Genomic DNA, 11,884 nt, shown 5'->3' with positions numbered 1-11,884 from the left:
ATCATTTAAGGGTGGTCTTGAGGTTCATTAACGAAAGGGAGACTCTGCGCCAGAAAATCACAGCCAACACAGTTTGTGCATGCCAGTGTAATGCCAAAAGGGAGTGATGTGGCTGGTAAGGGAGGTGCAAAGAGTGTGTGACCGTTAGTGAATCTGGGCCCTGCATCAGAGGTTTCTTTATACGCATTAGGGGTGCAGATAGTGCTTGTTGTCTTCCCTGCTTAGAGGAACCTCAGGTTGATTTTGAATTTTCTGGAGGAGGTGGGCCTCATCCGTGTTTAATAGTTAACTGATCTTTTCAGTTTTCTACCCTTTTGGTGAAACTGTAGGAGAACTCCTATGCATAGTGTTGGAGTTTGAATTCACATGGCAAGTTTCCTGCCAATGCCCATGCCTGGGACTTACTTGGAGCAGGCACGCAGTCTGACTTGGGCCGCCCCAGAGGAAGGCCGTGCCCTTGCCTGTACATATTAGAATAAATCTCAAGCTGGCCCCATTGTTTCATCTCCCTTCTGGTTCTCACCCCAACATGGTACAGTGGAGTTACACGGGTGATCCAGGAGTGGCGCCACCAGTGCTCAAGCAGGTGAACCCAGTATCAAAAGACTTGTTTTGCCACATGGCACAAGAAGACCAAGTACACAGCAACATGTACAATGTGCCACCACCTCAGCTACAACTTCCAGGAGTGGGGATAGCCTACCAGCTGGTGTACCCAATCCTGCACCCAGAGGCACAGGCCCAGTGGTGAGTACCTACACCACCAGCAGCTCCTGATAAGGCTACCATAGGAATGTCGCCATCCCAATTCAAAGCCTGTGGCATCAAGTGCTACAGCAGTGGTTGCAAGTGGGTACCACCTTTGGCCGTGGATTACATGAGATTGCTGTGTGATCTGGAAGTGCAGCAATACGTGGACACATGGGTAGCCAAACACAGATTCGAGGCCATGTGCAGAAAGGAGGCCATCGGCGTGGTAAGGGGCATGGTGGTGGACCCCAGGTACACTGTGGGAGCATGGTCAGGTTTCTTCACATACATGCAGGAGCCCAGTGATAGTGTGTGTTATATGTGGTAAAATGTAGAGCCAAGGCAGTAGAGTCTGATTTTAAGTGCACCCAGTGTTCCATAAATCTTGATGATTTCATGCTATTGAAAAAGCTTGTGATGGGGATGTGCAACCTCAGTATGAAAACAGAAGTGCTGCAGCGACTTCCAGTGTTGCGATCTGTGGAAGAAATCACAAGCGCCTGAGAAGAGTTTGAATTGTCGGAGAAAACGGCAGGAGTGGGTGTCCATAGTGGTGTGGCAGGTGCTTCAGTGAGTGACAAGGAGGAAACGGAAGTGGCCGGTGTCACTCAGGCGTGGCAGGCGGGTGCAGGGCCACCCCAGCCTTGTGCCCCTCTCCCACAGGCAAAGACCTGCCGGCAGTGCTGCAGCAGCAAGTGCAGCAGGGAGGGCCCATGCCCTGCCGTCAAGGCCACCTGCCACAGATGTTGGAAGGTCGGCCACTTCCAGCAAGTGTGTATGTCAGCAAAGCAGCCCAGCCCTGCCAAAACCACTGGCAGTATCACGGTAGCCAGCACCGAGGTGTCAGTGTGCCTCAGGGTGGAATTGAAGTGTGACGATGCACCCACAGCATGCGAGGTGACAACGGTAGTCAGCACGGGCGCACAGGTATGCATAACGGGACGCCACCTCATGCGGGGCCTCGGGCTGATCCTGCAAAGTCTACAGAGACCTACCGTAAGTATTAATCACCTCACAGGCGGGAGCATACGGGTTGCGGGATGCAAAGAATGTAGCTTCAATGTGGGCGGAAGGTCTGCTATGGCAAACCTGTACTTTGCTGATGGGGTGCAGCGGCTATATCTGTCACCGCAGATGTGCAAAGCACTGGGCGTGGTGCCACATGACTTCCTGAATGTGCCTGCGACTGTAAGGGCCATTGAGCAGGTGGAAGACCCCCCAATTCCCTCCCAACCTGACACTCCTCCGTACGCCCTGACGGAAGTGAATGTGAACCTGATGAAAAAATCGTTCCTGGAGCACTTTGGGCACATGACGTTCGCGGTGAGCTGTGCCCCCCCCCCCTGGGGATGAAGGGGCCAGCCCACGACGTCCACCTGCTCCCCTGTTCAGAATCCTACTTGGTGCACACGCCCATGTCCATCCCCCACCACTTCTACGATGAAGTTCGCCTGCAGTTGGAAGAGGACATAAGGAAGGGTATCATCAAGCCCGAACTGACTGAAGAACCAACGGAGTGGTGTTCTTGTATGGTGGTGGCCCTGAAAAAGGACGGGAGGCTGCACAGAACAGTGGACTATCAGCGACTCAACCGGGCAAGCCAGTGGGAGACCCACCACACCCAGCCCCCATGCAACACAATTGCCAGCATGCCAAAGCACATGTTCAAAACAGTAGCGGACGCTTATTTGGGGTACCACCAGATCCTTCTGGATGAGGAGAGCAAGAAGCTAACCACCTTCATCACTTCGTGGGGCTGCTGCCGCTATCGGTGCTCTCCCATGGGTCACTGTGCAGGGCAGGACACCTGTACCAAGTGCTTTGATGATGCAACAGCAGAGATCCCCAGGAAACTGAAATGTGTCGACGACATGCTCCTGCACGACCGTAGCATTGCTGATGCTTTCTGGCACACATACCAGTTCTTGCGAATGTGTGCGGAAAACGGGATCACACTCCACCCAGACAAAATTCCGCCTCTGCAGGAGAAGCGTGACCTTCGCAGGTTATCAGCTCGGCTGGGAGGAGTATCAACCTAGCCAGGACTTGCTAAGCAGTATAACCAGTTTCCAGATGCCGCCACACCCCTCCCTCACAGATATCCGATCGTGGTTTGGGCTGGTGAACCAGATGGTGCCATTCATCATTGTTTCATCACTTATGGAGCCCTTCAGAAAATTATTGAAAAAAACGTCATGGAAAGTGGTGTACTGGGACGGCCAACTCCAGTCCATCTTCGAGTCAACAAAGGAGGCTATAGACAGGCTTGTGGCAGAGGGCCTCCAGTATTATGACTCCACACGGCTCACAGCAGTGTTCACCGACTTCAGCAGGCTTGGGATTGGTTTTGTGGTCATGCAGCAGTACCGCCAGTGTGTGTCTCAAGAGGCCCCTCTGCGCTGCAAGGGCTGCTGGAAACTTGCCCTATGCATCAGCCGCCATCTAACAGTGGCCAAGAAGAACTACTCATCATTGGAGGGGGAGGCCATGGCCATCACATGGTGCCTGAAAAAAGCGCGCCTGTTCCTGCTGAGGTGTCCAGACCTCACCTTCACCACAGACCACCATGCACTTACCAAGATCTTCAAGGACACAGAGCTGAAAGACATCAGCAACTCCCACATACTCAGCCTCAAGGAAAAGACATTGATGTATAGGCAAGTCCCGGTTAACAAGTAATCATTTAGCGAGAATTTGCTAATACGAGGTTTTGGAAATTGCACCACCGCCTGTTCAACAAGCAGGTTAAAATTTGCAATTACGAGAATCGAGACCAGGGTCGTGCCACAGCTGTCCACCGCGTTTACCTCGGCAGCTAGGAAACGAGTCGCACACTAGCTCTGTGAGCCTCTTCCCTCCTTATTTTTGTAAACATTCTTCCAGCTAAGCTTGCCCAATTGAGGTCAGTCTTGAAGCCTGCTTTTTTTCTGTGTCCTCTCATCTCCATCATCGGAGGCAGAGGTGGAGAAGTTGGGCCTTTGATTCTCCCACCGGCATCCCACCACCGCACCCTCTCAGGCCTGGGAGAGAGGAAACGAGCCAGCAGAGCAGTGGTGGAGCATAGCTGGCATACGTCACGGAAGAAAGTCGAACCCAAGTAAGACATCCAATTGCTTGTTGAATATGTCTTTCTTCCATTTTCAAATGCTGTTAGGTGTATTACCCTCTTGTATTAACCCCTTATTCCAGCTTAAAATGATCAGAAGTGATTTGGGGGGAGGTTGCTCAGAGGCCTTGCTCCCCAACCCTATTTTTCCCATAAGTTCTTCACTTCATTTAACGAGAATTCGGCTAACGAGCAAAATCCTTGCTCCCAATTAGCACTTAAGATCAGGACCTGCCTGTACTCATTTCGCATAAAGTACCTAAAGGGGGAGGCAAATGGTGCAGCAGATGCACTGTTGAGATATCCCCTGCTATGGGGCGGACCAGACGAGACAGACCTGGCAGAAGACAAGGCTACATGTGCCGCGGTTGCGACAACGATGGTCTGCGCCCTTGAAGACGAAAAAGGCGCCATTGTGGACCTCCATCAAGTGGAGGAGAAAGTGCTTCAGGATGAGGACTACAGGCTCCTCCATGAATGCATGAGCACCGGGGACTGGGTCGACCGTAAGGACGAGGAGCTGACAGCACTCCGCCCATACTACAGGATGAGGAGGCACCTTTCATGTCAGGGGGACACTGTCATGTACGCCAGTGACGAGGGGCACCTGCAACCTGTAATTCCCACAGCCCTTCACTGCGTGGTTCTAGCCAACCTCCACACAGGTCACCAGGACAGGGACTTCATGCTCAGTCGCGCCAGGCAATGCGTGTACTGGCCCGGCATTGTCAAGTATGCGAAATCATCGACCCATCACAACTCGCAGAAAACTTGCTGACCACACCTCCACCTGAGTACCCCTTCCAGCAAACAGTGGCTGACCTGTTCCAGCTGGAGGGGGAAGAGTACATCGCTTATGCAGACAGGTTAACTGGCTGGTTGGAGTTGAAGCATCTGCCTAGGGGCACCGCCAGCTCACAGCTCATAATGGCTTTTCGTAAGTGGTTCAAAAGGTTCGGTATCCCGGAGGTTCTGTCTTGTGACGGGTATGAACCTTGTGAATGGGGAAATAAGGGCATTCCTATCCATGTGGCGTGTGCAACTGAGAGTGTCGTTGGCCCATTACCCACAGCCCAGTGGCCAAGCGGAGGCTGCAGTCAAGTCCGCCAAGAGGCTGCTGAGGAACAACACCAGCCCAGGAGGCTCCCTGGACTCAGATGCAGCCACCAGGGCCATATTACAGTACCTCAACACCCCACTACACAACACCAACGCGTCCCTAGCCCAGCTGCTGATGGGACGTCAGCTGAGCAACTCCATACCCACTGCCAAAGAACACTATAGGATCAGCAGGCGATGGGCCTGAGAAGCAAGGAACAGGCCATGACCCACACTGGGGATGCATTGGCCACAAGATTCAACCAGACGGCACACAACCTCACCCCTCTCAACCCAGGATAGTGGGTGCACCTACAGAAGCAGGAGATGGGGCGATGGGACCATTTAGGGGTTATTGTTGATGCACCAGTCCTAAGGCAATACCTGGTGTGGCTGGACTGCAGTGGGTGAGCCTCCCTCAGGAATCGCCACCACCTATGCCCCTACGAGGAGTCAGGGGAACAGATACCCACCACACATGTTGAGGATGGTCCCTGGTTGGAGGTTGACTGGAGGGGGGAGGCCCCTCAGCTTCTCCCTCCCCTAGAGGGACCGCAACATGCTAGGTGTGCCCCAAGACACCTAGAAAACAATGTACCATGACATTGCAGTGTTTTGTACTCCTAGGCATGTTAAGGTGCTTTGTAATGTGTATGACGTTGTTCCACTTGTACCATGATACCAGAGGAATGGCTGATCCAGCACATGTAATTGAATTCCTTATTGTGGCAGTTATGCCATTCTAATGCCAGCATGTATGTGGCATGTAAATTTTGCCAGCATTGTGTCATGTAATGCCTAGTCTTGAATTATGATGAGTGTCAGTACCTGCCCATTGTTTTATTATTGCAGTGACCTGCCTCCTCCTCGACCAGTGGCTTTGTATCAATACTGCAGGAAGTGGGGAGTTCTCTGCAATGGAGAGGGGTGTTGGAGTTGGAGTTCACGTGTGAAGTTTCCTGCCACCGTGCCCGCAGCTTGCTTGGGGGCGCGCAGGCGGGCTAAGGGCAGTTTGTCTGACTCGGGCCGCCCTGGAGGATGGTTACGCCCTTGCCTGTACATATTAGAATAAATCTTAAGCTGGCCTCGGTGTTTCCATCTCCCTCCTGGTTCTTACCCCAACACATAGATTTACAACTGCATATTTTTCTCAGCAAACTATAACTACAGTATCATGATACATTTAAAAAATTGCGATTGTGTAATTTTGAAGCTATATACAACTGTAAATTTTATGCATGGGAGCTCTGCAGTTCCACCTAAGTTGAGTTAGGTGTGGTTGTCAGTATTAGGTTAGGTTAGCAGGGATGTTAGTGACGCACCAATTTGGGAGCCAAATCAACCTTAAAGTCCGACATAGCGGATGGCTACTTGCCATGGTTTGCGTTTAAAACTGGTGAGGTCTTATCTTTGAAATCTTAAAAATTATGCATTTCCACAGTTTTTAAAATCTGCAGTTTTACCTAATTTGCAGTTTAATGAGAAAAATATATAATTGTAAATTCTGTGCGTGGGATCTTTCCTGCAGTTTTATCCAAAACTTAATATGGTCTAACCTAACCTAATTTAATGGAACTAACCAGAACAATTTGAGGATGTATGAGTTTCTGGTCTGGAGACCCATTGCCCCCTGTAGAATGCCACTGCCAACCTCAGCAACCTAACTTGGCTTTCTTCAGTAACATAATTGTTATTTCCGCATAATTTGGGTGTCATAAATGAACTAGCCTGTACAGTTTTAAAAGACAATCCCTGTCAAAATTTTCAAAATTTGTTAATAGGAGCTCTCCTGCAATTTGTCCAGGATGGTCGTCTCATGGGACTGCATGAGGCGTTCATTTTGTTAAATGGTTGTTACCCAGCATAGCACATAGATCACACTGATAATTTTAGTATTGATCAAGTTCAGCCCATATATTCCTGAACAATTTTTAATGAGGTTTTTGACACATTCAGACCAAAGTCGGGCGAGTTCTCTCTTTGACTTTTCCCCACATCTTTTAGGACTTTTGCCATAAATAGTGGGGAAGGGGGTTCTCCACCATCTATCTCTGACTGCTACCAAATCCACAAATCAGGTTAGGTTAGGATAATTTAGGCTAGGTTAAAGTTGTTTAGGTTGACATATTTTAATTCAGATATGGGAGAACAGTGAGCTATATAGCCTACTCCCTCACCTTAATTACCAAGGACAGTACTCAGTAAAGAATTTGCGATAAATAAAGAATAACTCATCTAATTCAATCAGAAAATATGGAAAAAAAAAAAAAAAGTTAGTTGTTCTTGTTGTTGTTGATTAACCCCAGCCTGTCTGGCCGAGCAGACCCATCAACAGATGAGCAACTACCCTTGGAGGGCCCTCCCATGCAGGGAACTGATGTGTCCCTGCAGTTGCCAGGGCCACACCGTGGCAAGTGGGGAAAAGTGTAGAGCTTTGGCTTTTGTGTGGATGCCATATTTGCAGCTCCAGTCAGTGAACAAGGGCACCACAGCAGGCACCACTTCACCCCATTATCTGGTTACAACCCAGCATTGTAAATGGTTTCCTACATTACAGGGAACCATTACACTTGTCATTCACTGTAGCGCCACCTGAAGTGGAAAGAAGAGTAGGCTTAATAAAAAGTGACTGGAAGGAAAGGGAGCAGTAAAAGTTTTTGCAAATGTATGAGCAGAAAGTTAATATTTACCATGGTTTCTGGGATTGCAAGAAACCATTTGGTAGGTCATTCAGTGCTGAGTCACCTGAAGGCAGCATTATATCGAGTGAATGGTCGGTGTACTAAGCTATCATACCACATCATAATAGAATAAAATATAATTATTTTTTTCCAGCAGCACAAACTCTCATAGAGCAGTATGCTGAAACTGAATATGGATTCAAACACCTTGAGGCAGGACTGGCGAAGATCGATCAAGAAAGAGTGTAAGTTAAACAGCACATTTGTTCACGAACTTACTATAAAAATAAAAATAAATAACAAAACTGTAAACAGTCAGTTTAATGCAAATGTAGTGACTCTGATAATGCTACCATTGGCAGTAATCTGTATTGACTCTTACCATGAACTTTATCTGCAAGATACACACTCTCTTTTTTCAGGCATGTAAGTGCATTTCATTGCAGTTTGACTGACATGTACTGGGCAAGGAAAGAGAAACTGCCTGTCCATCCATTCAGTCCTGGAGTTCACCTAACAGCCATCCAAGGAGCAATGCAAAACACCAAACAAGCCAGCAGGAACTCAGAGCCCCAAGAACTCCTTGAACAACACTCTGAATTCCCAAAAGGAGACCTCAGATCATCTGAAGAAAACACTAAACTCCCTGAAAGAGACCCCAAACTCTCCAGACAGGACTGTGAACCCTCCAAACGAAGCCTCAGACCCCCCAGACAAGACCCCAAATCTCATAAGCAAGATTTTGAACTCCATGAATATGGCCAAGTCACTGAACAAGGAAGCCAAAACACAGAACAATGTAGCAAGGACCCTAAATCCCTCAAGCAAGCCACAGATGGCCAAAAGCAACACCAGAGCCTCAAACAACTGAATCACCTCATTAATCAAGCAAAGAGGGAGTGCGAGCATTGGTATCAGGCACAGATGTTGGCTGCAGATAGCAAAGTCAGGGCCATAATAGTACTTATATACAAACATGGATGGCGGTTTGACTATTCAGAAAAACCTTTCTGCCGACAACTCCATTCCCTTGCTGTACTATTCCACACATTCCGAGAGAAGGAGAAGGATTATGGTATTCAGGAACGTTACATGTTTCTCAAATTCCTACCCTACCAATTGACAAAACTAGATGAAGATCTGACTAAAAGACTCCGATTAGTGTTCTTAATGGAGGATCCAACACTGCACATGACTATAGGTGAATACTCATGGTTTGCAGAGAGGCTTTACTCCCGTAAGGTCTATTTACCCAAGTTCTTTAAGAATATTGTGCTACTTATTAGGATGCAGAGGAAACTGAAAGCCTTTATATATATATTAGAGCAGACGACACAGGTTATGGAAGAGGCAAGGGATCTACTGGTTGTTTTGGGTAAAGGGGACGATTTTTGGCGACCTTGTGAGCCCATAATACCAGCTGTGCTGAAAGGGGTGTTATATAGCTTTTCTGATCCACACTTTGCCTCTAATCCTACCTCTAAGCTTAATCCAAATCCTAACCTTAACTCTAAGTCTAATCTTGACCCTATTCCTAACTCCAACCCTTATCCTAACCTTGATCGAAGCCTTAATCTCGAACCTAATCCTGACCCTGACAGTAACCATAACCCATACCCTGACTTTGATCTTAAACCTGATGCTAACACAGATTCAAACCAGTATGCTGACTCTAATCCTAACCCTAACCCTGCTTCTACCCCTGCCCCGTACCCTTATCACAATCTTAAGTATAATCCCGACCCTGACATTGTACTGGAGAAAGAGGAACAGCAGCAAACTACAGACATAGACTTGAGAGATCCAAGTAACCTCATCTCAGACATTTCCCTAGTAAGAAAACAACCTCATTATACCACAACAGCACATTTTAAGGGTTCAGGTGTCAATTTTGAATCTCAATACATGCCAAACACAAACTTGAGAGGTTCATGTCCAAGTAATCTTAGCTTGGACATTTTGCAAGAGAAAGAACAACCTTGTCACACTTCTGATACAGTTTTGAGTGGTTTGACTGGCACTATTCACCCACTGTCCCCAAAAACTTGTGTCTCAAACACTTCAGATAATTGTCATTCCATAATAAAGACTGCAGCTCAAAGGTCTTCATTTGTAACACCATCTATAAATTTATGTATGAAACCATCTTTCAAAACCACTTCAGATTTCACCAAAATGACAAAAAAGATCAGGTGGGCAGATTTACCTTCAGGATTCAGTGAGGAGAGACACACACATGGCAATAAGCAGAGACAACCGAATTACTCCCAATCCAACTCCAGGTACAGCACCAAAGGGCAACATAACTCGAAATGCAGCAGCTCAAGACAACAGACTCTCAGACATGGTATGGCAAAGCAATGCAGTAAAAACTGTAATACCTCAAAGCAACTGAACCATTTCCAGGTTGACCCCAGGTGCAACACCACAAGACAACTGAACCACTCCCAATCCAATTCAAAGTGTAGCACCGCAAGGCAAACTGATGCCAGATGTGTCGCTGCAGGGCAGTCTGATCCCAAACATATCACTCCAGGACACCATGACCACAAGCACATCATGGCTGGGCAAACTGATCATTCCCAAGCCAAACCCAAGGGTAGTAATCTAAACTCCTTACACAGCACCACAATGCACCATGACCATTCCCAAGCTGACCCCAAACATAGGATCACAAGGCAACCAAACCACTCCCAATCTGACCTTAAGTTCATTACCACAAGAGCAAGGCTACGCAACCACTCCCAAGCTGATCCTGTCCTAAAGCATCTGAATCCCAAGCGAAACAGAGAAACTGCGGTACCCAAAAATGGAGGTGAGGGTGACATGAGTGAGGTGTTTGCTAGTGTGGAGGATGAGGAACAAGAGTACTGGATGCAGTTTCTCTCGCACAGACCCACTCAGTAGACATCAGTTTCATATACATTCAGTTTCTTAGTTTCCTTCATGTTTTCCGTCAGATTTCTCCAAGTTCCCTCCCGATTCCCAATATGTAACCTCTAAATTCCTCAAAAATCATTCTAGGTTCCTTCAGTTTCCCTCCAGACCCTATGAAGTTGTTATATTTTTTCTTTTTCTTCCATTTTTTTCCCCCCAGATTTCTCCAAGTTACCTCCAGATTCTTACTAACAGTGGGGATTATGTGGGTGAGAATGGTGGTGGGTGTGAAGTGTTCCCAAGCTAGGGCGATGAGGGGCATGATTAATGAATGCAGTTTCTCTCCCACAAACTCACTCAGTAGTCAGCAGTTCACCCACAGAAATAGTTTCAGTAGCATCCTCTGAGCTCACTTCAGGTTCCATCTACATTCCTTCGAATTCTTCCCTGTTTCCTCCAATATCTTTTTTAATGATAAGGTGTTTACAGACTCTTTTACCTTCCATCTTGAATCAGTCTGTGTTTGTCGACATTTACTCCAGTTTCTTTCTAGGTCTCTCCAAATCTTCTGCCAGTCTCCTACAAGTTCCCTTCATTCCCATATAATCCATGCATATTCCTCCAAGTACAGCCAGCCAGATGCTATACAGTTGCAGATATTCCCCTTTTAGTTGAGCAGTTTGAAAGTACAGATACTCATAATTACAGTATCTGAAAAGCATTTGTGTTTGGTGATCACATTGCTGGGTTTCCAGCTTAATTTAAATGCATTGTTATTTATTGTTATGAAGTGTGTCAATATTTACTGTATATTCACAACTGTACACCTAGGAGTGATGTGGGTGGAGACGGGATATGTTCATGATGATTGCAAGTGTGAGAGATAAAGGACAAAACTTTGGTGACTCCCTGCTGCCTCTTCCTTACTTGTCTATTTTCAGGTGTATGACATGCAAATGTACTTTTTGACCCATCCCCATCCCGGACAGGTATTGTTTCCATTCAGTTTGTCTGTCTGTCTATCTGTTAACAACTTTACACGAAAACTACTGGTGCAATTTTGACTGAAGTTACAGGGATGATGGACTATGACCCTCTGATCACCTGATTAAATTTTGGGCCAAATTGGGCCATGGCATAGGCTGTAGGGCCCCAAAATGTAAAAAAACAAGGACAGGTAAAAATATTTTTTTCGCCATAACCTGTTTCAAATTCGTTTATTGACACGAAACCAAAACCTAAAGGTGCGTTTTTCAAATCTGCATCCTGTAACATGCCTCATTAAATCAGGGGGGTCAGTCGTCAGTTAGTGGTAGGGGGGTCAGTGTCAGGTGGGTCGTGCCTAAAATTTCCAATGGGCATAAAATCGTCG

The 11,884-nt window shown here is 47.2% G+C and overlaps 1 protein-coding gene across 1 annotated transcript; it reads left to right on the top strand.

The window, feature by feature from the left end:
* Nucleotides 1-2,823: 2,823 nt before the first annotated feature.
* Nucleotides 2,824-3,429, top strand: LOC145414616 (uncharacterized). Its single transcript, XM_080284143.1, has one exon. It carries the CDS (start codon nucleotides 2,824-2,826, stop codon nucleotides 3,427-3,429), a length of 606 nt encoding a protein of 201 aa, XP_080140269.1.
* Nucleotides 3,430-11,884: the final 8,455 nt, after the last annotated feature.

This window comes from Coenobita brevimanus, chromosome 100, assembly GCF_032717465.1.
Source record: "Coenobita brevimanus isolate Jiangsu-jjx chromosome 100, ASM3271746v2, whole genome shotgun sequence".
Classification (NCBI taxonomy): domain Eukaryota; kingdom Metazoa; phylum Arthropoda; class Malacostraca; order Decapoda; family Coenobitidae; genus Coenobita; species Coenobita brevimanus.
The sequence above is the reverse complement of the archived record's forward strand: the minus strand, read 5'-3'. Positions and strand labels throughout refer to the sequence as shown.